The 27,342-nt window shown below is 44.1% G+C and overlaps 1 protein-coding gene across 1 annotated transcript in view; it reads left to right on the top strand.

Moving 5' to 3' along the window:
* The window catches only part of LOC126430687 (uncharacterized), a 147,834-nt gene extending 133,312 nt beyond the window's left edge, over window positions 1-14,522 (top strand). Inside the window, exons 5-6 of the mRNA XM_050090428.1 lie at window positions 8,301-8,388; window positions 14,340-14,522. Coding sequence (XP_049946385.1) covers window positions 8,301-8,388; window positions 14,340-14,522 — 271 coding nt within the window. The remainder of the gene's footprint in view (window positions 1-8,300; window positions 8,389-14,339) is intronic.
* The last annotated feature ends 12,820 nt before the right edge of the window (window positions 14,523-27,342 follow it).

Below are 27,342 nucleotides of genomic sequence, written 5' to 3' on the forward strand. Positions count from 1 at the left end.
TTCGTAATTTCTGTTTAAAAATGTTCCCTAGGTTCTAGACTGGATAGTTAGCTTCAAAACATAGTTACATGATAACAGTTTCTAAAGGATACTAGTAACGTGAAGTGAAACGTTTTATGGCAAAGACAAAGTTAAAAAGCAGATTATCTTTCAATAAATGGTTTCACATGTGAAATGTGGTGTAAACCTTTACTCTTCCTAGTACACAGGGTTTCAACTTCAAAGCAATTATCATGTTGTATACATCGGTAAAGAATGCTAAAATTTTTCTCAAGGCTAGAGTCTTACGTTATTTTTCTCGGAGCCAGCGGGCGCACGCGGCTGCCTGCTGTGCGAGTCATTGTCTGTCTCTTTGTTGGCGCGCGCCGTTATTGGGATTAGGAGACCTAACTTCTACAAATTCACTCTGACGAGAAGGCCCTGCCCTGTTTGAATCCCGCCAGTTCTGATGCAATTCAGGTCTGTCGTTACGAATATATCGTCTGTCGTCATGTCGGTAGTTCCTGTAGTTTCTTTCTTGTCGGTTAAGTGGTGGAGTATTTCTCCCTGAATCGTAACTGCGCGCTGGACCGTTGCGTCTAAAGTTATTCTGTCTCCCTTGATGATAATTGTTTTTGTTCCCATATTGTCTGTTTCTCTGATTGTCTCTGTGATAGTCATTACCGCAGAAAGGTGATCTTTCCCTGTAACTATTACTCTGCCAGTGGTTGTCATATGGGTGGTGTCTGTTCTGGTCACGATTTACGTTGTAAGAATAGGCTTGTCGTGGCCATTTATTGTTTCTGTCGTCACGGAATTGTGACGGATGTGACCTGTAGCGATTGTTTTCCTGTTTTCGCATCCCGCGACTGTCTGTGTCAATTTCTGATTCTTGTAAGAGTCCCTGAAAAGCTTCAATGTCATCTTTGCAACGTCCTGCCAAAATAATATGCCGTAAATGTTCAGGTAATTTGATTAAGCAAATGCGGATGAGTTCTGAGGGGCTGTATGGGTTTGACAGGTACTGATTCTTGTGCAACATGTCTTCAAAATATTTCACAAGACTGGAGAATTCAGATTGTTCGAAATGTTTCATCATTATGATGCCATGTTTTACTCAGTCTTGTGTGGCTTGAGACCAATATGCTGAGAGGAAGGCATGGTAAAATTCTCCTTCACTGTGGCAATCGTGAATGACCGATCGCATTCTTACAGCTGGTTCATTCTCTAAATAGCCACACATGAATTCTAATCTGTGTTCTAACGACCAGTTGGGAGGAAAACAATGAGAGAATTGATGGAGCCATGCTTGTGGATGAATGTCGTTGCCAGAATTCTTAAATGTTTTGAATTTACGTGTAGTAATGAACAGCTTATAGTCAAAATCATCATGTCGGCAAGTCGCATGTCGGTCATTGTTACGTCGTTTCGGCGGTTCCATCTCAAAATTCGGCGTACCTTGCCAACTTCTTTCACAATTTCCGAAGTGCCCTGTGTTGTTATTTTGTGTCTGTTCCTTATTTCTATGTCCCTCTTCCCGTATTGGGGCGCGAGTGTCCTCTGAAATACGTAATTCTTGTACTACTTGTGCCAACTGATCTTGCACTTCCCGGATTTCTCTTTTGTACTGTGTATTGATTTGATTTTGATTTTGTTTGAATTTTCTAATTTGTTCATACTCTTCAGTGTCCGTGAAGGCTACAGGCGTTGTGTCATTCAGATCATCATCTACCTTTGTAGATAAGTTAGTGAACTGATCTGAAAGTTCGGCTACTTTATCCGATAGTGAAATCATTTCCTCTGTATGTTTTTCTGAACCAAGTTTCAGAGTGTCCATTTGTGTTGAAATCGTATCTACTGTGTCCTTTAAGTTTTCCTGAGTTTTTGCAAGTTGCATAACCGTATCGGTAGATGCAACTGAGTCAAATTTTGCTTGCAAGGTCTCATGACTTTCATGAACAATAGTTTGCAGTTCTTTTATGGCTGCTTCGTGATTCTGTAGTGCATTTTCATGACGCGAAAAAATAGGTTGGAAATGCTCACAAATTTGTGTTTTTACGTCATTACAGACTTTTTGACATTTCGATTCAATGTGATGTAACTCAGTAGTTAAATCCTCACGTGTTTGTTCAAGAGTTTGCTCCAATGAGTCTAACTTTTGAAGATTTTGTTCCATTGCGTCTAACTTTTTAAGATTTTGTTCCATTGTGTCTAACTTTTGAAGCTTTTGCTGTGTTTGTCTCTGATTTTGTTCCATTGTGTCTAACTTTTGAAGCTTTTGCTGTGTTTGTCCCATTTGTTGTATTAATTGTAATAACAATGCATTGGTGTCTGAAACATGTTCCTCAGTGCTTTTCGGCAGTGAATTTACACCGGAAACATTCACATTTTGACAAGCAGAAAATGTGTCTTGACTTATTTGAGAAAACGGTGAGGATCCAAAACCTGAATCTACAGTATTTGCGAGATCGTGTCGTGTCATTTCGGCTTCCTGAGGCGAGCTATTGCCGACCGATCGATCGATAATGCTTCCCTCTTCACTAATTGTTTCACTGTCCACGCCATTGTTTGCCGCCCGCTCCATTTCCCTATGCACAATTACCAAATTACTACTTTGAACATCAGTTAATTCATTACTCGGTGGCGCTAACATACTGCTTTCATTTTCACTGTCATTTCTCAGTTTACTTTGGAGCCTAGTGTTACGTTTTTCACACGCCATTATTGTCACAGTATTTCACACGACAACACAGAAAAACACAATTTGAAGAGCAAAAATAGGGGATCACATTAACATAGCACTGAAAATAATATCTAGTTAATTGCAGCTGCGAAATACTTGGTGCAAATCTACATGCATGCCACAACTGTTTTACTGTACAACAATGAAAGACTGCAACTACAAAGGAGATTCTCTCTACAGTTACTCGCTAGCAATAAACAAAATCTACACTAATTACACAAACTACAAGAAAAATCAGAAGATTCCAGTGAGGTATCCTAGGCTAAGGGTCGACATATGAAACGTCCCCTTTCAACAATTATACACGACTGTGCTTAAACTGACACACAATATTTTTAGCGCAATGCAATCTGACTTTCAAAAATCCCTACAAAAGAATGGCCCTGACTAACATTAAACTATACCTTTCACAAATCACTAAATCACTTACCTCACAATAATCTTCGTTTCTCCCACTACTGCAATACAGCAAGTGCCACTACTGCCAGCTAAATAAAAGATTCAAACTATGGAAGGCACTAAATACTGATAGGGATAGTTAGCAAATGAAAGATATTAATAGAGAACAAACAATGTATTTACCTTGATATCATCATATATAAATAGAGCAGTTCATGACAAATTTCAAAACTCCGCCATCTCTCTCCCCACATCCACCACTGCTGGCGGCTCACCTCCAACTGCGCAACGCTACGCGCTGTTCACAGCCAGCTGCCTAACAATACAATGGCGAGTATTACAACAATGCAAAGCAGCCACAGACTGCACACAGCACAGCCAGTGATTTTATACAGAGGTGGCGTTACCAATAAAAAAACCTAAACAGCCTACTTACAACCTACATGATATACAAAGAAACATACTGTATATTACATTCGTTACTCATAATGTCCGCATTACTGGAATCCTCGGAAGAGTCTACTTCAGAAATCGATTCATTTCCTCCTTCCCTCCCATCCGCCATCCTCGGTGTCGTCCCAGAGCACATCATCTTCACTGCCATCCAGATTATTTGAAATACAGCATTTCTTGAATGATTTTACGATCATTGGTGCTTCGATGCGTTTACAGGCAGCCGAAACACAGTGCGCAATAATGTAGGGTGTAGCACGCTTAATTTTTCCTGTCGGAGTCAGTTCACGATTTGGTTCGCAAAACCATTTTTTGTACTGTTACGTTCTCCTGAACGTAACCTTTAGAAAGTTTATTGATACTAACGTCCATCGGTTGTAATACAGAACTCATTCCTCCACTAATTATAACAAGGTCACAAGATAGGGTGTGGATCTTCTTTTCTACGTCGTCAGTGAGATGACCCCGAAATGCATCAAGACATATCATCGATGGTTGCTTGGAAAGTCCACCAGGACGGCGTTCCCACACGTTTAGTAGCCAGTCAAGCATTAAAGTTTGTCATCCATCCCTTTTCTTGATTCGGAACAATGGCGTCATCAGGGAATAGCTTTTCATTTTGTGGAGTCTTGGGGCATATTTTTTGCTTGAAGATTAAAAAATGTGGAAGTTTGCTCCCATCAGCTGTGGTTGCCAGCATTACTGTTACTCGCTGTTTTTCACACTCAGGTGTTTTGATGGTAACATCTTTTGTACCCTTCTCGTCAGTCGTGTAATTACGTGGCATATCAAACCAAACTGGGGTCTCGTCAGCGTTGCCTATTTGGCCCATCGAAAAGTGTGGTAACATACCTCTGAAATTCTTGAAGTTTCTTCTCAAAATCCTGTGGATGCTTTCGGCATATTGTTGTGCGGCGTCGCAGAGATGAGCCTGTTTGTTTCATAAAGGGATCAACCCATCCCCGGCTAGCCTTAAACTCTTGCTTCGTTATGTTAGGAGCTGCAGCCACCTCTTTTGCTTTTTTTATTGTGTTGTCACTGGTCACAGGTTGCCCATTCTTCCACTTTTCTCGGACGAATTCCAAAACATTTACTTCAACGTCAGGAAGTCTTCCTTTGCGAGGTTAAGTGAATTTCTTTCTAATAGTGGTAGTTGCAAATAATCCCAATTTCTGTTTCTTCCATAAGCGAACGTTTCTCTCAGTTACAATGAACTCTCTTTTGTCCTTCTGTTACCATATTTTTCAGCATAAAGAATTATTTAGCGCTTGAAAGTAGCTTCATACAACATTCTTCTCTGCTTGCTTTCGATTTCGTGCCTATCTAATGCAAACACAATGGTGGGTAGTACTGTGGAAGGCAAACAATAATGAACCGAGGTTAAGAAGTACAACAATGCGTTGTAATGTACAGCACAGTACCTAAATTTCAACGAGCAAATAAAAACGAAAAAAAAACGACAGTTCTATTTTCGCCGACAACTCTCGTGCCTCTCGTGGCAGTAATGGATTTTGTTCTGACGCCTGCGAACGGAATTCAGAACTTGAAATATACACCAGCTCTTTTAACTCGATAACGTCTTAACCAATTTACGTCTTCTTTTCTTTAATTCTCAGATATTATACCTATATTTTTTGCGAGAGTTCTATAAGTGCTTTGCTACTTCAGATCACATCGAGTAAGGAATACCGGTGAACGATTCAAGTTCGTACTGGAATCTAATGCGACATCGAATCTTATGCGCACCCTAATTTCGAGTACTTCGTATGGTAAAACAAAGAGCGCAGTAGATTCTCGTAAATACGGTATGTGTTTACGGAAGAACTGATGATGTGGCATTATGGGCCAGGAGCCCCAGTCTGCGGTTATTCTGCCACCTGGTCCAAGTTATTTTTGAGAAGATGAGGTGAATTGATTAGGCGAACACCAATAACCAGTCCCCTCCGAAGAAAATTTCCGACTCAGCCGGGAATAACACCTTGGTCCCCGTGATCCGATCTTAGCTCGTTCTTTATACCTTTCCCATGAATGTGGCGACAACTTCGAGAGGTTGTGGAGGGTGTCTTGAGGAATAGAGCGAGGGTAGGAACCCGTGTCCAGAAACGTCATCCAATGACCGTATAGCGTGCCATTAGGCCACCCCTTCGACAGAATGCATGATTTTTTGCGCCGGTGGACCAATGGCGGAACGCTTCGCAATGCTGTTTGTTACTCTGTGATCGCGACTGATTGCCACGATCGTCAGTGGAGAAGACGGAACTAGCTGGTGCATGCAGACGCCTTGTATGCTATGAATGTGATACTCTGCTGCCTCTGTGGAGGATCGTTTCAGACACTGGCTTCCATCCACAATTTAATTTTCTCCTGCAAGCATTTAAAATCTCCAGCGCTTTTCGGTACACACGAGAAAATTGAACTGCAGATGCCGTGTCAAATGGTTCAAATGGCTCTGAGCACTATGGGACTTAACAGCTGTGGTCATCAGTCCCCTAGAACTTAGAACTACTTAAACCTAACTAACCTAAGGACAGCACACACATCCATGCCCGAGGCAGGATTCAAACCTGCGACTGTAGCAGTCGCGCGGTTCCGGACTGCGCGCCTAGAACCGCGAGACCACCGCGGCCGGCATGCCGTGTCCGGAAGCGTCTTCTACAAAGGCAACAGAGCATCACATTCACAGCAGACTAGGCTTTTCTACGCCGCACTTAGCTCCACTGTCGATCGTGACAATCGGTCGCGATCACTGAATAACGAACAACATTTGCCAGACGTTCCGCCTATGGTCCATCAGTGTACAGCGTCACGTTTGCTGCCGAAGTGGTTGCCTAGTGACAAGCGCCGGCGCCAATAACTTCGACGCTCTGTAGCGTCGCTAGATGACTTTTCTGGACATGGGTTTCTATCCTCAATTTTTTGCTCCTCAAGACACCGTCTACAGCCTCTCAAAGTTTGTCGCGAGATTTCTGCGACACCGCGTACGAAGGATGTCTCTGCTAAGAGGCGCCAAGTGCATTTTCTCTCGTGTAATGGCAGGCATTTGCAATTTTGTTTTTTCATTCGCAGCCCACACAAATACCACTCATCGCGTCTTCCATGCGACGCTCACTATCGACAGAAGCGTCGGTTTGTTCGCTGTTACTAACAAAATCATTTTTAGAGCGGAATTTTACGCCCCCATTCGATAAAACGGTCCCGGATTGGCCTATTGCAATATTCGTTTTATCTATACGTGTTAACAGGGTCATCCAAATACGAAGAACAGCTACTACTACAGGAGCGACTGAACGCTGCTGCTGCATGGCGGGAGCAGTCAGTGCGGGCCAGGCCGATGCAGTCTCGTTTCATGAGAAATCCATTTTGTAACATACCGATAAAATTATTTAGGAGTATTGCATCTATCTGTTTGGTTAATGATGTGTTCTTGTACTGTGGTAATGTGTTTTATTCTCTGTACAGATGGTGTGTGTGACAAAGGCTGCAATGCGACATAGAGGCTAATGTCATTTTTATTCTTTTTTTTATGTTGCTACTTCTGTTTTTTCACCACATAAGTAATTTTTAGTTTATTTTTAACCCAAATTATTCATCGTTGTACAGTGAAACATGTAATGTACGTATTTTTATGAGCAGTATATCTAATCTTTATGTATAACAATCGGACATGTTGCTGATTGCAACTGTGTCCACTTCGTCAGCAGCATGTCTAACCTTTAAGGTTAGACATACTGCTGATAAAAGTACGTACAGTACATGTTTCACAATATAGCCATGGAAAAATACATTTCATACGAGGGTTGGAACTTTAATAGTGGCAACTATTTATTTACAGCTCGTACAAAATAGATACGTGTTTCAAAGTTTTATTAACCTTCAAAATAGTCACCAGCATTGTGTATAACCCGTTGCCAGCGATGTGGAAGTCGTAGGATACTGTTAGCAGTGCCAGTTGTATTGACAGTTCGAGCGGCGCGGTCTACTGCCCGACGAATTTGTAGCAGTTCTGAGGCGAATGCCGTGATTTGTTTCCTTCAGTTTAGAAATCGAGTTGAACTCACGAGGGCTTAAGTCAGGGGAGTGCAGTAGGTGCTACAGCACTTAGCAGCCCCATTAGTCACACCAATCAGTAACAGCTTCCACTGAACGTGCTTGAGCATTGACCTGCAAACTGATGGTCAGGTCCTGCAGAAAGTGTTATCACTTCTGTCTCTATGCTGCTCATTTTTGGAACACAACCTAATACCAGCTTAGAGACAGAAGCGATGACACTTTATGCAGGACCTGACGTCATTTTGCAGGACAATGCTCAAACACGTACAGTGGAAGTTGTTTGACTGATGCGGCTGCTAAGTGCTATACCACCTACCCCTGACTTAAGCCCTCGTGAGTTCAACTCGATTTCTAAACTGAAGGAAACACATCACTGCATTCGCTTCAGTTTGAAGTATACACAGTTTGAACTCGATATGAATGTTAATTAATTGTCCTCTACACATGCGTATGCAATGATATGGTAGTGAAGTGGAAGTAGATGAAGAAGAAAGACTGATATCTGGTTTCTAGCTTTGTCAAGATTTAACGTCAGAACGATCAAGAATGTTACAGTTTAGCGTCTGGAGCTAACACGACAATAAATATACTAGAATTTACTGGTAGATGTATATAGGAGCAGTTCATTCTCGGTTGTCGACGCTCCAGCGATGGTGTGTATGTGTCCTTGCCGCAGGTTCTTCAGGCCGTCTCGGCGCTCAGGCGACATCGAGAGCAATAAGGGCTGTTCGCACCAGGGAAGCTGCTGGAACCACGGCCTCACGGTACGTCTCTGCATTCTCACTGTGTCTCCTACATTTTTAGAAATTCTCGCCTACTTTGTGGGAGTGCAGTCCGTACAGCTCTTTTGTAGCACAATTCTCCGCTGCTTAGAAGGAGCGTTTTAAGTTATAGTGCGCTTCTATCGTGTGCTATACACAGAAAGCATGCAAATCCACACGTGATTTTTTTTCCCCAGGTGTCAGCCATCATGGTACCTCTTCGTGAGTTCTGCTGCTCTTTTTGTGTTTGATGTCATAAGTTGGCACTGTATCAGACATAGGCAATTTTTCATTAGTAAAAAAACTCATTTACAAATTAATATCTATTCCGTGCTGTAAAGCCGGCCGGCGTGGCCGAGCGGTTCTAGGCGCTTCAGTCTGGAACTGCGCGACCACTGCGGTCGCAGGTTCGAATCCTGCCTCGGGCATCGATGTGTGTGATGTCCTTAGGTTATTTAGGTTTAAGTAGTTCTAAGTTCTAGGGGACTGATGACCTCAGATGTTAAGTCCCATAGTGCTCAGAGCCATTTGAACCATTTTTGAACCGTGCTGTAAATATTGTCTGAGCAGCATAAATTAAATGAACTGTGGCACATATCCCAATGTCCACAGCTCGTGGTCGTGCGGTAGCGTTCTCGCTTCCCACGCCCGGGTTCCCGGGTTCGATTCCCGGCGGGGTCAGGGATTTTCTCTGCCTCGTGATGACTGGGTGTTGTGTGCTGTCCTTAGGTTAGTTAGGTTTAAGTAGTTCTAAGTTCTAGGGGACTGATGACCATAGATGTTAAGTCCCATAGTGCTCAGAGCCATTTGAACCATTTGAACATATCCCAATACTCCTGATCTACACATACTTTAATTCTACAGTGCCTCATTCATTCCTCTGTGGAGAAATACACAGCTGACTTTTTCCTATCTAACATAAAACTACGAGGAAATTACATGGTAAAAGTGCATTGAAAATATGAGTATATGGCGTACGAATTACTGACGAAATAGTATTCTCAGATGAAGCTTCTATGTAAAAATAACACACGAATCTCTATAGCTTTCAATGGTCTTACTTCTCCTCTGTCTGACTCGTTAAAAATTGATATTTATGTTCTTTCATCTTCACAGCAGCTGGGTTCCTCTCGTAGTCAGGCCTGAGCGACCTAGCCTTCCTTTCTAGTCCTTCCCAGTATATATCTTTCTCCTCCCTGAGGATGAACTAATAGTTCGGAAAGGTAGGATAGTGTCGTGTACTTTTATACAACACCTGATCAAAAGTATCCAGACACCCCTTTGTGGACGTTACTACGGGGTGTGTCCACTCTTCGCCTTTATGACGGCTTAAACACTGCTGGGGACAGTTTCAATGAGGTGTGTGAGTGTCTGTCGAGGAATGGCAGCCCATTCTTCCTAAACAACTAAAACCAGAGAATCTGGTGATATTGGACGCTGGAGCGAAGTCGACATTCTCACTCATCCGCAAGGTGTTCCATTTGGTTCATAACGGGGCTTTGGGTAGCGCAAAGCATTTCATGAGTGTTGTTGTCCACAAACCATTATCACACAGATGCTACTTTATGACAGCATGCATTGTCACGCTGTTACAATCATCGCCTTCGAAATGTTTCTCTACTGTAACGCAGTACACAGTACTGTACAATATATTCATATATTCCCGCATTTAGCGTTTTATGAAGAACAGTAAGAAGGCAGTGCACTAACCACGAAAAACACCACCTTACCGTAGCACCACCTCCTCCGTACTTCACTGTTCGCTTTACACGTGATGGCAGTTAACGTTCTTCTGACGTTTGCCTCACTTAGATCCTTCCATAGGTCTGCCAGAAAATGTAGCGTAATTCGTCACTCCAAATCACTCGTTTGCAGTCATTTTCCGCCCAGTGGTGCATCTCTTTACACCCCTCAGTTTCGCTTAGCATTGACTACGGAAATGTGAGCAGCTGCTCGACCACTGTATGCGATTCTTTTTAACTCCCTATGTACAGTCACTGTGCTAGCTGGACTGCTGTAGCACTTTGGAAGTCACAAGTGGTTCCTTCCGCTAATATCATGCAATGTTTACAGCCGTCCTCCACAATGCTGGACTGTCCCTGTGTGTCATTAAATGAGATGTGCTTGTTCTTGGTTTAGCTATGGTTTCTCCTTCGAATTTCCCCTTCACAACCAAATCACCAACAGTCTGGCTGAGCAGCCATACAAGAATTTAAATGTCTCTGATGGATCTGTTATTCATGTTGACATCCAATGATAGTCCACGTTGGGAGTCACTGATCTCTTCTGACCGCCCCATTCTCCTGTTATTGCTTCTCTGCTGGAAGCGCAGTACTCCCCGCCTCAGAATCATGCAGAGGTCTATTCCTCATTAAATAGGGAGTTCGGATACATTCAGTCAGGTAGTGTATGTGTCTGTCGACAGGACTAAATATTGGAGGTCCTAAAAATAAGTAACGTCATCCCCGTACAGAGGCGCTCGCTTACCTGTCGCTACCGACCGATCGCCGTGTCATCCTCCGCCAGTGGTGCCCTTGGATGCGGTATAGAGGGGCATGGGGTCGAGCACACCGCTCTCCGTCAAGTACTGGCCACAATTTTGCCCTTATAATTTCAGATTTTTCAGTGGATTTTCGTTTGATACATGAAGTTTACTGAAACACAGCAATGTCTGTCCTCTGTCTTTTACCAATGACCGCCTCATCCAGCTCCTTATCGCCTTCTATGATAGTACCGAACGTAACTGGAAGGTGTACTGCAGTGGAAACTCCGACTTATTTGCCAGTAAAGCGCAGCCGCCGATCAATTGTGCTCCGATCAAACGATCGCTGCCTCCACATTCTCGTTTTCTTCTACGATGTTACCGGATAATATAAGAGGGAGAGCACCAACGCAGACTCCGACTTGCTCGTCGGTCTACCAGGTCCGCGGACCAGCCGTAGTTGCTCAGTTTCGCTAGTACGAGGGGCGTTTGGAAAGTCCGTGCAAAGTTCGAGAGATGGCACCACCGGCGCGTATCGAGATCATTTTTAATTAGTAGTATCTTTGGAAAGAACGCACACCAAGTTTCAGCCATATTGGTCTATTTCTTTGTGTTTGGCATTCGTGTGAATGAAGGAAGTCGAGTGATTGTCAAAAAATGGACGAAGAAGAATTTCGTGTGGTGATTAAAGATTACTTTATGAAAGGCAAAACGCCTCATAAGACTAAAGAGAAGCTTGACAAACATTACAGAGACTCTGCACCTTCGATTAGAACATTTAACAAGTGGTTTCAAAATTTTTGGAGTGGCCATATGGGCTGTAGTGATGCTGAACGTTCTGGACGCCCTGTGGAGGTTACGACTCCAGAAATCATTGATAAAATCCATCATATGGTGATGGATGACAGAAGAGTTGAGGTGCGTGAGATTGCTAGTGCTGTGGGCATCTCGATTGAACGGGTACATAATATTTTGCATAAACATTTGGACATGAGAAAGCTATCCGGAAGGTGGGTTCCGCGATTGCTCACGCTTGACCAACAACAGAATCGTGTGAAGTGTTGCAAGGATGGTTTGCAGCTGTTCAGGAAGAATCTGCAGGACTTTAAGCGTCGTTTCGTCAGTGTGGATGAAACATGGATACATTAGTATACTCCTGAGACCAAACAACAATATAAACATGGTTTACCAAGGGAGGCCGGCCGGAGTGGTCGTGCGGTTCTAGGCGCTACAGTCTGGAACCGAGCGTCCGCTACGGTCGCGGGTTCGAATCCTGCTTCTGGCATGAATGTGTGTGATGCCCTTAGGTTAGTTAGGTTTAATTAGTTCTAAGTTGTAGGCGACTGATGACCTCAGAAGTTAAGTCGCATAGTGCTCAGAGCCATTTGAACCAACCAAGGGAGAATCTGCACCAAAAAAGGCGAAGACCAGTCCTTCAGCTGCAAAGATTATGGCGACTGTCTTTTGGGATTTTCAAGAATAATCCTAACGGACTATCTGGAAAAAGGTAAAACTATTACAGGTGCATATTATTCATCGTTATTGGAACGATTCAAAACCGATCTGCAAGAAAAACGCCGGCGATTGAACCGCAAAAAAAGTCCTCTTCCATCACGACAGTGCACCAGCAGACACCTCAGCAGTTGTGGTCGAAAAATTAATGGAAATACACTATTGGCCATTAAAATTGCTACGCCACGAAGATGACGTGCTACAGACGCGAAATTTAATCGACAGGAAGAAGATGCTGTGATATGCAAATGATTAGCTTTTCAGAGCATTCACTCAAGGTTGGCGCCGGTGGCGACACCTACAACGTGCTGACATGAGGAAAGTTTCAAACCGATTTCTCATACACAAACACCAGTTCACCGGCGTTGCCTGGCGAAACGTTGTTGTGATGCCTCGTGTAAGGAGGAGAAATGCGTACCATCACGTTTCCGACTTTGATAAAGGTCGGATTGCAGCCTATCTCTATTGCGGTTTATCGTATCGCGACATTGCTGCTCTTGTTGGTCGACATCTAATGACTTAGCAGAATATGGAATCGGTGGGTTCAGGAGGGGAATACGGAACGCTGTGCTGGATCCCAACGACCTCGTATCACTAGTAGTCGAGATGACAAGCATCTTATCCGCATGGCTGTAACGGATCGTGCAGCCACGTCTCGATCCCTGAGTCAACAGATGGGGACGTTTGCAAGACAACAACCATCTGAACGAACAGTTCGACGACGTTTGCAGCAGCGTGGACTATCAGCTCGGAGACCATGGTTGCGGTTACCCTTAAAGCTGCATCACAGACAGGAGCGCCTGTGATGGTGTACTCAACGACGAACCTGGGTGCACGAATGGCGCAACGTCATTTTTTCGGATGAATCCAGGTTCTGTTTACAGCATCATGATGGTCACACCCGTATTTGGCGACATCGCGGTGAACGCACATTGGAAGCGTGTATTCGTCATCGTCATACTGGCGTATCACCCGGCCTGACGATATGGGGTGCCATTGGTTACACGTCTCGGTCACCTCTTGTTCGCATTGACGGCACTTTGAACAGTGGACGTTACATTTCAGATGTGTTACGACCCGTGGCTCTACCCTTCATTTGATCCCTGCAAAACCCTACATTTCAGTAGGATAATGCACGACCGCGTGTTGCAAGTCCTGTATGGGCCTTTCTGAATACAGAAAATGTTCGACTGCTGCCCTGGCCAGCACATTCTCCAGATCTCTCACCAGTTGAAAACGTCTGTTCAATAGTGGCAGAGCAACTGGCTCGTCACAATACGCCAGTCACTACTCTTGATAAGCTGTGTATCGTGTTGAAGCTGTACGTGTACACGTCATCCAAGCTCTGTTTGACTCAATGAGCCGGCGTATCAAGGCCGTTATTACGGCCAGAAGTGGTTGTTCTCGGTACTGATTTCTCAGGATCTATGCACCCCAGCTGCGTGAAAATGTAATCACATGTCAGTTCTAGTATAATATATTTGTCCATTGAATACCCGTTTATCATCTTCATTTCTTCTTGCTGTAGCAATTTTAATGGTCAGTAGTGTAGGATTCCAACTCTTTTCACATCCCCCCTTTTCTCCAGACGTGGCACGCTCGGACCACTATTTGCTCCCCAATTTGAAGAAATGGCTGGCGGGACAAAGATTTTATTTAAACGAGGAGGTGATTGCCGCAATTAATAGCTATTTTGCAGACTTGGACAATTCCTATTATTCGGATGGTATCAACAAATTAGAACTGCGTTGGACAAAGTGTATAAGTCTTAAAGGAGACTATATCGAAAAACAAAAAAGGTTTACCTCAACACATAAGCAGTTTTTATTTTTGCACGGACTTTTCAAACGCCCTTTGTGTGCTCCTTATGGCGTTCTTCGCAGCCCTGTAAATCACATTGTGAAAATATATGGCATTTCCGTGTGAGACACAGGATGAGGGCAGTTGGCATGTGTCGCAGCTGGCGGCGAAGTACCTGGCGGCGGGCGTGGCGCTGCAGGCGGCTCGCCACCTGCTGGCGCAGTGGAGGCGGCCCGCAGGCCCCGGCAGCGGGCTGGCGGCACTGCTGGGGCGCGCCCTGTGCGGCGACAACTCGCTGGGGCTCTTCCTCGCCGCCTACGTCGCTCTCTACCAGGTACGCTAGGCCGCACCACACCACGCGCTCTCACTGGCTTACAAATTCCCACTAGTAAACGCATATAACGCAACAGAATTGTTGAGGCTTTTGTGGCCACTTTTTCATGTATTACTTGTTGCAATTGGTCCTGGGATCTTCAGGCGTTTGTTCTATCATTCTTCTGACGTTTCGCCAGCACGAGTGGCTGTCATTGTCACAGGAACACGTATACTTTCACGAAGTCGTGGAATACCTCCTATATCGTGTCAGACCTACTTTATCCAGCGTAGTGTAGCAACTCTACATGTCATGGACTCAACTTCGTTGTAAGTCCTCTGCAGATATATTGAGCCATGTTGCCTCTATAGCCGACCATAATTGCGAAAATGCTGCCAGTGCAGTATGTTGTGCAAAAACTGACCCCTCGATAACGTCCCATAAATGTTTCATGGGATTCAAGTCGAACAGTCTGGGAGTAGCGCGATAAAGCGGGTGCCCACACTTTTGATCTCAAATTACTGTGCTAATTAATTAAATTGATCAATTAAAGCACCCCTCCCCTTAACCTATTGTTCTTCTAAGGGGTTTACGACACCCTTGTGGTTGATTTATGCTCCCTTAGGTACGGGACAAAAGCTGCTTCTGAGAAACCCCCACCCCTACCCCTCCCTTATCATTCTGTGAAATCCACAACACTACGCCTCCCCCCTTCCCAATATGAAAACACTTTTGATATCAAATTACTCAACTAATTAGTTAAATTGATCAATTAACTACCTCTTTCCCCTCTGGGCAATCCCCCAGCCTTCCATTCCTCTCCACTACTTCCCCCCCCCCCCTCTTACCCATCTGGAAATTGGCAGGAATAAGACTCAGTCTGTGCTGAGCTGCTGGTGAGGAACGATCGCACGATACAAAATTCATTCCATGTCAGTTGTCATAACGATATAATGTTCAATTCAGTTTGCTTACTTGGGCAGAGTTCACGTCTGCACCACCACTTTCCATGCCGTAATAACTGTAAGCACCGAGGAATGGAATGAACTGTGACATGTTAGTCGCCGTTCTGGATCACCCGCTTGTTTTTATAGTGGCCAGGTCACAGAGTTTCAAGTGCACACATCTACACACCACGGGGGTCGGGCCGTGTCTGCCGCCCAAGCGCCACTGATTACTAACTGCAACGCCGAACACACATATCTGCATGCCATGGAGGTTGGAAACAGCCCAATGTCCTAATTACAGACCACAATACTATATACAATCGACTGTGGAGCAGAAGTTGATGTCCTTTGATATTAGATACCCGGGAAACCATTTCTGCTGTCTCTGCTACTTTCTGTTGTAGCACCTGTGCCTCAAACCAGTAGACCAAGGTGATGTGCCTACCTGCCAGAGCGACGTTCGTTTGTTCTCATGGCCCCCAAACAAAGCGCCAGGGATCGACGTTCCTTTGATCAGGAAACTGCGGACTCGCTCCCTTTCTCCGTCTGTCTCAAGTGGTTCCTTCCTATTTGTGTGTACACTTGTATGAGCCAGTGTGTTCAAACACACAGACAGAGATTTTCATCCCACCTCAGAATACTGTGCTCCTATTGGCCGAGGACGAAGGGAGAGCAATTCCGATATCAAAAATGGCGGGAAATAGTCCGTCTGTACTACCCTATCAAAGCTCTGGAAGGTGTAAGCCAAATGGATCGCTTAAGCACTACCAGCACCTTACGATGATTCCTCTTCGCAATAAAACGCGTTTTCAACAATTGAGTATCACACACACACACACACACACACACACACACACACACACAAACACATCTTGCAGATCAAGTAATAAAATTTCCGCGACAAATAGACTGCAGCCCTAAATATATCTGAGGCCTTGCATGCACTGATGTTTGCAAACACAAGTATCTCCTCCATCACAATGTTTCCACTAAACGCAACTGGCGAGAAAACCTGCCGATCGCACACACTCCCGATAACGAAGAGCACACTGTGTGCTGACTGCAGGAGTGCCATGGGCTGCGGCTCTGCTAGCAGCAGTGGCAGTTGCGCTGCCAACTCCACACTCTCAGAAGCAGGAGAGACTGTCACCGTGACAGCCAAGCTGTCGCCTGATCATTTTACATGGGGTTAATAATCGTCTACTGCAAGCACTCGTCATATTGAATCTCCTCATGCAATGCAATATGTGCGGTGGTGTGTGCTTATTGAAATAAATGTTCATACTTCCTGTTTAATCAGGGGATCAGGAACTATTACTATAAATAAAAGTTTTGATTTCTTACCGATTAATATATTTAATAAAAGTTCACATGCACAAACATAGTAATAATCATCTAACCATTCTGAAATTTAGCAGTTTTAACATTAATGTACTGAAGCATATATTAGTTTCATCCCTAGATTATGGCGCAATACTTTGTACAAAGAAGGTAGCTGCGAAGAAACCATGGGTTACAGAAGAAATACTTCAGTTGATTGATGAAAGGAGGAAGTACAAACATGTTCCGGGAAAATCAGGAATACAGAAATACAAGTCGCTGAGGAATGAAATAAATAGGAAGTGCAGGGAAGCTAAGACGAAATGGCTGCAGGAAAAATGTGAAGACATCGAAAAAGATATGATTGTCGGAAGGACAGACTCAGCATACAGGAAAGTCAAAACAACCTTTGGTGACATTAAAAGCAACGGTGGTAACATTAAGAGTGCAACGGGAATTCCAGTGTTAAATGCAGAGGAGAGAGCAGATAGGTGGAAACAATACATTGAAAGCCTCTATGAGGGTGAAGATTTGTCTGATGTGATAGAAGAAGAAACAGGAGTCGATTTAGATGAGATAGGGGATCCAGTATTAGAATCGGAATTTAAAAGAGCTTTGGAGGACTTACGGTCAAATAAGGCAGAAGGGATAGATAACATTCCATCATAATTTCTAAAATCATTGGGGGAAGTGGCAACAAAACGACTATTCACGTTGGTGTGTAGAATATATGAGTCTGGCGATATACCATCTGACTTTCGGAAAAGCATCATCCACACAATTCCGAAGACGGCAAGAGCTGACAAGTGCGAGAATTATCGCACAATCAGCTTAACAGCTCATGCATCGAAGCTGCTTACAAGAATAATATACAGAAGAATGGAAAAGAAAATTGAGAATGCGCTAGGTGACGATCAGTTTGGCTTTAGGAAAAGTAAAGGGACGAGAGAGGCAATTCTGACGTTACGGCTAGTAATGGAAGCAAGGCTAAAGAAAAATCAAGACACTTTCATAGGATTTGTCGAACTGGAAAAAGCGTTCGACAATATAAAATGGTGCAAGCTGTTCGAGATTCTGAAAAAAATAGGGGTAAGCTATAGGGAGAGACGGGTCATATACAATATGTACAACAACCAAGAGGGAATAATAAGAGTGGACGATCAAGAACGAAGTGCTCGTATTAAGAAGGGTGTAAGACAAGGCTGTAGCCTTTCGCCCCTACTCTTCAATCTGTACATCGACGAAGCAATGATGGAAATAAAAGAAAGGTTCAGGAGTGGAATTAAAATACAAGGTGAAAGGATATCAATGACACGATTCGCTGATGACATTGCTATCCTGAGTGAAAGTGAAGAAGAATTAAATGATCTGCTGAACGGAATGAACAGTCTAATGAGTATACAGTATGGTTTGAGAGTAAATCGGAGAAAGACGAAGGTAATGAGAAGTAGTAGAAATGAGAACAGCGAGAAACTTAACATCAGGATTGATGGTCACGAAGTCAATGAAGTTAAGGAATTCTGCTACCTAGGCAGTAAAATAACCAATGACGGACGGAGCAAGGAGGACATCGAAAGCAGACTCGCTATGGCAAAAAAGGCATTTCTGGCCAAGAGAAGTATACTAATATCAAATACCGGCCTTAATTTGAGGAAGAAATTTCTGAGGATGTACGTCTGGAGTACAGCATTGTATGGTAGTGAAACATGGACTGTGGGAAAACCGGAACAGAAGAGAATCGAAGCATTTGAGATGTGGTGCTATAGACGAATGTTGAAAATTAGGTGGACTGATTAGGTAAGGAATGAGGAAGTTCTACGCAGAATCGGAGTGGAAAGGAATATGTGGACAACACTGATAAGGAGAAGAGACAGGATGATAGGACATCTGCTAAGACATGAGGGAATGACTTCCATGGTACTAGAGGGAGCTGTAGAGGGCAAAAACTGTAGAGGAAGACAGAGATTGGAATTCGTCAAGCAAATAATTGAGGACGTATAATTGAGGACGTAGGTTGCAAGTGCTACTCTGAGATGAAGAGGTTAGCACAGGAAAGGAATTCGTGGCGGTGCCACATCAAACCAGTCAGTAGACTGATGACAAAAAAAAAAAAAAAAAAAAAACAAACTTTGTATGCTACGCACAGGCAGGTTATGATGACGTGGAGTTAGTAGCAGTGACCTCACCTACATCTACATCTACATAATTACTCTGCTATTCACAATAGAGCCTGACAGAGGGTTCAATGAACCACCTTCAAGCTGTCTCTCTACTCTTCCACTGTCGAACGGCGCGCGGGAAAAACGAGTACTTAATTTTTTCTGTGCGATCTCTGATTTCTCTTATTTTATCGTGATGATCATTTTTCCCCCTGTAGGCGTGTGCCAACAGAATGTTTTCGCAGTCGGAGGGAAAACTGGTGATTGAAATTTGATGAGAAGATCCCGCCGCAACGAAAGGCGCCTTTGTTTTAATGACTGCCACTCCAATTCACGCATCATGTCTGTGGCACTATCTACCCTATTTCGCGATAATACAAAACGATCCGCCATTCTTTGTACTTTATCGATATCATCCGTCAGTCCCACCTGATGGGGATCCCACACTGCACAGCCGTACTCCAGAATAGGGCGGACAAATGGTTCAAATGGGTCTGAGCACTATGGGACTCAACTGCTGTGGTCATAAGTCCCCTAGAACTTAGAACTACTTAAACCCAACTAAACTAAGAACATCACACACATCCATGCCCGAGGCAGGATTCGGACCTGCGACCGTAGCGGTCGTGCGGTTCCAGGCTGTAGCGCCTTTAACCGCTCGGCCACTCCGGCCGGCTAGGGCGGACAAGCGTGGTGTAAGCAGTCTCTCTAGTAGACCTGTTGCACCTTCAAGTGTTCTGCCAATGAATCGCAGTCTTTGGTTTGCTCTACCCACAATATTATCAATGTGATCTTTCCAATTTAGGTTATTTGTAATTGTAATCCCTAAGTATTTAGTTGAATTTACAGTCTTAAGATTTGTGTGACTTATCGCGTAATCGACATTTAGTGGATTTCTTTTAGGACTCATGTGAGTAAAGTCAAATTTTCTTTATTCAGGGCCAATTGCCACTTTTCCCACCTTACATATATCTTATATAAATCATTTTGCAATTCTTTTTGGTCATCTGATGACTTTACAAGACGGTAAATGACAGTATCATCTGCAAACACTCTAAGACGGCTATTAAGATTGTCTCCTACATCTTTAATACAGATGAGTAACAATAGAGCGTCTATAACACATCCTTGGGGGAACACCGGCTATTACTTCTGTTTTACTCGACGACTTTCCGTCTGTTACTACGAACTGTGACCTTTCTGACAGGAAATCACGAATCCAGTCGCTCAGCTAAGGCGATATTCGGTAGGCACGCGGTTTGCTTAGAAGACGCTTGTGAGGAACGATGTCGAAACCCTCCTGGAAATATAAAAATATGGAATCAATTAGACATCCCCTGTCGATATCACTCATTACTTAACGAGTATAAAGAGCTAGTTGTGTTTCACAAGAACGATATTTTCTGAATCCGTGCTGACTATGCGTCAATAAATCGTTTTCTTCGAGGTACTTCATAATCATTAGAATACAGTATATGTTACAAAACCCTATTGCAAATCGACGTTAGTGATATGGTCCTGTAATTCAAGGGATTACTCCTACTTCCATTTTTTGGTATTGGTGTGACCTGAGCAATTTTCCAGTCTTTAGGTACGGATCTTTCTGTGAGCGAGTGGTTGTTTATAATTGATGAATGTGGAGCTGTTTTATCAGCATACTCTTAGAGGAACCTGATTGGTATACAGTCTGGACCAGAAGTCTTGCCTGTATTAAATGATTTAAGCTGCTTTGCGACACCGAGGATATCTACTTCTATGTTTCTCTTCTTGGCAGTTGTTCTTGACTGGAATTCAGGAATACTTACTTCGTCTTCTTTGGTGAAGGAGTTTCGGAAAACCGTGTTTAATAACTCTGCTTCAGTGGCACTATCATCAATGACTTCACCGTTGTTATCGCGCAGTGAAGGTATTGATTGCGTCTTGCCGCTGGTGTGCTGTATGTATGACCAGAATCTCTTTGGGTTTTCTGCCACATTTCGACACAGAGTTTCGTTGTGGAAATTATTGAAAGCATCTCGCATTGAAGCACGAGCTATATTTCGCGATTTTGTAAAATTTTGCAAGTCTTGGGGATTTTTCATTCTTTTAAAATTTGGCATGCTTTTTTCGCTGCTTCCGCAACAGCGATCTGACCCGTTTTGTGTACCATTGGGGTTCAGCACCATCACTTATTAATTTATGTGGTATGTGTCTCTCAATTGCTGAGATACTACCTCTCTGAAATCATTCCACAATTTTTCTACGCTTGCATGACCAGATTGGAAGGAGTGAAGAATAACTCTCAAAACGGCATTAACAGCATTTTTATCAGCTTTTTTTTTTAAATGGATATACTTCGAGTTTATTTTTGATGGTTGTAGGTGTTACGGCCTTCGGCCTAACAGCAACTGCCTTGTGGTCGCTAATCCCTGTATTCGTCACAGCACTCAATATTTGTCCAGGATTATTTGATGCTAAGAGGTCAACTATGCCTTCTCAACCATTTACGCTTACAGTGGGGTCATGAACTAATTGTTCAAAATAATTTTCTGAGACAGCATTCAGTACAATTTCGGATGACGTTTTATGCCTGCCGCCGGCCTTAAACGTATACTTTTTCCAGCATATCGAGGGTAGATTGAAGTCTCCACCGACTACAACTGTATGAGTGGTGTACCTATTTGAAATGAGACTTAAGTTTTCTTCGAACTGTTCAGCAACTATATCTTTTAAGTCGCGCGTTTGATAAAACGATCCAATTAATGGTTTAGTCCGATTGTCAAGTATAACCTCCACCCAAACTATTTCTCAGGAACTATGTACTTCAATTTCAGCAGAAGGCAAACTACTTCCGACGGCAATAAATACTCCACCACCAACTCTATTTAATCTATCCTTTCTGAACACAGCTAGATCGTTTGAAAAATTTCGGCTGAATTTATTTCCGGCTTTAGCCAGCTTCCTGTACCTATAACTATTTGAGCTTCAGTGCTTTCTTTTAGGGCTTGGAGCTCTGGTTCTTTCCCAACACATCCACGACAATTTACAATACCGATCGTTTCTACAACTAACTTACTGTGTTTTACCTATACCCTTTTAGACGGACGCCCTTTCTGTGGTTCCCTGAGACCCTCTAACCAAAACAAAAACGCCCAGTCCCTTCCACACAGCCCCCGCTACCCTTGTAGCCGCTTGTTGTGTGTAGTGGACTCCTGACCTATTAAGTGGAATCCGGAAACCCACCACCCGATGGTACAAGTCAAGGAATCTGTAGCCTACACGGTCACAAAACCGCCTGAGACTCTGATTCAGACCCTCCACTCGGCTCTGCACCAAAGGACCACAGTCGGTTCTATCGACGATGCTGCAGATGGTGAGCTCCGCCTTAACCTCGCCAGCGAGATTGGCAGTCTTTACCGTTTCCGCTAGCCGCCAGAAACAGAGAGAATCTCCCCAATCAAAAGCGATACACGTCATTGGTACCGACATGAGCCACCACCCGCAGTTGGCTGCACCCTGTGCTCTTCATGGCATCCGCAAGCACCCTTTCCACATCCGGAGTGACTCCTCCTGGTATGGACACGGAGTGTACACTGGCATCCTTCCCCTCCTTGGCAGCCAAGTTCAAAAGAACCCCCATTATGCGCCTAACATTGGAGCTCCCAACTACCAGCAAACCCACCCTCTGTGAATGCCCAGACCATGTGGGCCGAGAAGCTTCCTCTGGAACAGGTTGGACTACTGCATCCGGCTCAGAGACATCATCAGCCTCAGATAACGCCCGAAACGTGTTCGCCAAACGAACTGGGGAGGCCCTACGATCTCCCACTTGACCATAGGTGAGGCGTCAACCTCAATGCAGGCAGTACCCAGGGCAGCCACAGCAGTGGACCGATCGAGTGGTATGTGGGATGTGCTCGACTTCCCTCGCTTTCCCGTGTCAGACCCCCTACAATGATGCCCCTTGGCTGCAGCCTCAAGCTGTGTGATGGAAGCCAATGCAGCCTGGAGCCGTGAGCGAAGGGTCGCCAACTCAGCTCACATATGTAGACAGCAACCACTGTTCCAATCCATTACTGCAATCGCTCCTGTTTGCAGCCTGTAAAAATATATAACAAACGAATGGTGTACTCGCCTTACTAGCATCAGGAACACGAGGTGCTCTGTCTCTGATGGTCTATCCAACACTAGCATACTACTGCAACCCACATCCTTCTGAGTCAGTTTAGTGTATTCATGCCTTGGTCCCCCTCTACGCTTTTTCCCCTCTGCACTTCTTTCCAATATTAAATTGATGACAGCCATTGTGGCCGAGCAGGTCTAGGCGCTTCAGTCCAGAACTGTGCGACTGCTACAGTCGCAGGTTCGAATCCTGCCTCGGGCATGGATGTGAGTGATGTCCTCAGATGTTAAGTCCCATAGTGCTCAGAGCCATTTGAACCATTTAAACTAAATTGATGATCCCTTGATGCCTCATAATGTGTCCTACCAACTGATATCTTCTTCTAGTCAAGAAGTTGTGCCAGAAATTCCTCTTCTCTCCAATTCTATTCAGTACCTCTGCATTCGTTACATGATCTACGTATCTAATATTCAGCACTGTTCTGTAGCACCACATTTCGAAATCTTCTATTCTCTTCCTGTCTAAACTATTTATCGACTATGTTTCTCTTCCATACATGGCTACACTACATAAAAATACTTTCAGAAAAGACTTCCTGACACTTAAATTTATACTCGATGTTAACAAATTTATCTTCTTCAGAAACTCTTTCCTTGCCATTAGCAGTCGACATTTTATATCCTCCTTACTTCGACCATCAAATAGCGATACTCATTTACTACTTTAAGCGTCTCATTTGTTAATCTAATTCCCGCAGTATCACCCGATTTAATTCGACTACATTCCATTATACTCGTTTTGGTTTTGTTGATGTTCATCTTATATCCTCCTTTCAAGACCATGTCCATTCCGTTCAGCTGCTCTTCCAGGTTCTTTGTTGTCTCTGACAGAATTACAACGTCATTGGAAAATCTCAAAGTTTTTATTTCTTCTCGATGGATTTTAATTCTACTCCAAATTTTTCTTTTGTTTCCTGTACTGCTTGCTCAATGTACAAATTGAATAACACTGTGGATAGGCTACAACCCTGTCTCACTCCCTTCCCAACTACTGCATCCCTTTCATGCCCCTCGACTCTTATAACTGCCATCTGGTTTCTGTACAAATTGTAAATAGCCTTCCCTCCCTGTTCAAAAAATGGTTCAAATGGCTCTAAGCACTATGGGACTTAACATCTGAGGTCATCAGTCCCCTAGACTTATAACTACTTAAACCTAACTAACCTAAGGACATCACACACATCCATGCCTAAGGCAGGATTCGAACCTGCGACCGTAGTAGAAGCGCGGTTCCGGACTTTCCCTCGACGTATTTTACCCCTGCCACCTTCAGAAGAGCACGAGAAATGGCCGACAGCTCTGCAGTGAAAACACTGTAGCCGTCTGGCAAGGAGTGCTGTTCAATATGTCCTCCATGAACATATGCGAAGCCAACGTGACCATTAGTCACCGAGCCGTCGGTGTAAACCACTTCATGGTCCCGGTACATGTCAAGAATTGAGAGAAAGTGACAGCGGAGAGCCGTGGGGTTAACTGGATTCTTAGGACCATGTGGAAGGTCCAGGCGAAGCTTTGGCCTGGGTGTACACAATGAAGGAGTACGTGAATGGGCCTCGAGTCTAGGTGGTAATGGCAAGGACTCTACTTCGGACAGATCGGACGCGAACCGCAATCGTAAGCCCTGACCTGGGCCTCCTATGCGGGAGATGAACTCCGTGGGTGGGAAAAGGAGACTGCAGTTCGGATGCTCAGGAGAACTACGAATGTGTGCAACGTAACTGGTGACTTCTTGTGCACGCCTTACCTTCAATGGAGGGACTCCAGCCTCCACTTGGGCGCTGGTCACCGGACTCATCCTAAAGGCTCCCGTTGCCAGACTAACGCCACATTAGTGCGCTGGGTCGAGTAAACGCAACGCTGAGGACGCCGCCGAACCATTAACCAGACTCCCATAGTCAATGCGGGATCGAACAGGGCTCTGTAGAGTTGCAGCAGCGTAGAACGATCTGCACCTCAGTTGGTGTTGCTCAGTTGGTGCTTCCAGAACTTCCGCTTCAGCTGACAAAGATGAGGAAGCCACGTCAATCGGGCGTTGAAAACCAGTCCTAAGAATCAATATGTATCCACTACAGTGAGTGGATCGCCGTTAAGGTAAAGTTCTGGTTCCGGATGAACGGCACGACGCCGACTTCACGGCTGAAAACTGGAAGCCGTGGGCTAGAGCCCATGACTGGGCCTTGTGGATGGCTCCCTCTAGGCGCCGCTCAGCAACACCAGTACTGGAGGAGCAGTACGAAATGCAGAAGCCGTCTGTATACAGAGAACATTATCCAGGTCCCGTCTTCTTAAGTTTCCACCTTTTTCCAGTTTCTTCAATTTTAATCTATAGTTCATCACCAATAGATTGTGGTAAGAGTCCACATCTGCCCCTGGGAATGTCTTACAATTTAAAACTTGGTTCCTAAATCTCTGTCTTGCCATTATATAATCTATCTGAAACCTTCCAGTGTCTCCAGGCCTCTTCCACGTATACAACCTTCTTCCATAATTCTTAAAAGTGTTAGCTATGATTAAGTTGTGCTCTGTGCATAATTATACCAAGCGACTTGCTCTTTCATTCCTTACTCCCGTTCCATATTCACCTACTACTTTTCCTTCTCTTCCTTTTCCTACTATCTAATTCCATCCCCCATCACTATTAAATTTTCATCTCCCTTCACTATCTGAATAATTTCTTCTATTTCATCATACATGTCTTCAATCTCTTCGTCATCTGTACTATTGCGGCAGGCGTGGCCTTCCTGTCTGTCTTTGCTACTATAATGTGTTCACAATGCTGTTCGCAGTAGCTTATCCGCCCTCCTATTTTTGTATTCGTTATTAAATCTACTCCTGCATTATCGTTATTTGGTTCTGTATTTATAACCCTGTATTCATCTGACCAGAAGTCTTGTTCCTTCTGCCACCGAACTTCACTAATTCCCACTAAGTCTAGCTTTAACCTATCCATTTCCCTTCTTAAATTTTCTAACTTGCCTGCCCGATTAAGGGATCTGGCATTCCACACTCCGATTCATAGAAGATCCGAATGGGGGACTATTTTACCTCCGGAATATTTTACCCAAGAGGACGCCATCATCATTTAACCATACAGTAAAGCTGCAAGTCCTCGGGAAAAAATACGTCTGTAGTTTCCCCTTGCTTTCAGCCGTTCGCAGTACTAGCACAGCCAAGCCGCTGTGGTTAATGTTACAAGGCGAGATCAACTATCCAGATTGTTGCCCCTGTAACTACTGAAAAGGGTGCTGCCCCTCTTCAGGAACCACACGTTTGTCGGGCCTCTCAACAGATACCCCCTCCATTGTGGTTGCATCTATGGTACGGCTATCTGTATCGCTGAGGAAAGCAAGCCTCCCCGCTAACCATAAGTTACATGGTTCATGGGAGGAGGCAGAACCGATTATCGCTGGAAAAAATTAGTTCCAATTTTGACTACCAGGTACAAATCTGGCGCTGTGACTAAAAGAAATATGTAAAGAAATGTTTCCATAAGTAGCGGATTAGGAACGAGACCTGGAAGAACAGTTCATACAAGTGAGAAAGACATAATATTGATTTTATTATTAACCGGCGCTTACGCAGCTTGCTCTGTATGAGCGCCAGACGAGGGGCTGTGCAGGTCCATATTTGCAGATGGTGGTCAAACAGCAATTTTTTTCAGCATTAATGAACTCCGCATTAACGCATTATCACATCTACAAAGTTTCGCTGATAAACGGTAATTGCAGCAGACACTGGACCTCCGTGAGCAATTGTACTTCAATTATAACCTCCCGGTAGAGAAGCATCAGCACCTACTTTTTCTAGACGTTTCGGTTATAAGGAAGGGAGTGAACTTGAATCGCACGTCAATCGAAAACCGACACACATAGACAGATACTTGCACAAATTATTATATCATCACCCGAACCAGAAAAGAGCAATTATTAATACGCCCTTAGCGAACAAAGAAGATGCATATGCTATAGAGTCTCGGACGCCAGATGCAACATCTGGAAGTCGTACTGAGGAGCAAAGGGTACTTCACTACTTGAATATGCGTCATAACTCCTAACACGCGAAGAGTGGTACGTCGGAAGAAGAAATGTCGGGAAGTGATGGACAGAATCGGTCGTACACGATTATACAGTGCATCAGATCGCTAAAGGAGAAAAGGGATCCACTCCCAGTGTCGGGAATATGCAGCATGTCGTGTACATGTGGAAAATAGATTGGAAAGATTGGACATTCCATCAGTATTGCGACCATTGAACGGCACTGAAG

This window comes from Schistocerca serialis, chromosome 1, assembly GCF_023864345.2.
Source record: "Schistocerca serialis cubense isolate TAMUIC-IGC-003099 chromosome 1, iqSchSeri2.2, whole genome shotgun sequence".
In the NCBI taxonomy this organism is placed as follows: domain Eukaryota; kingdom Metazoa; phylum Arthropoda; class Insecta; order Orthoptera; family Acrididae; genus Schistocerca; species Schistocerca serialis.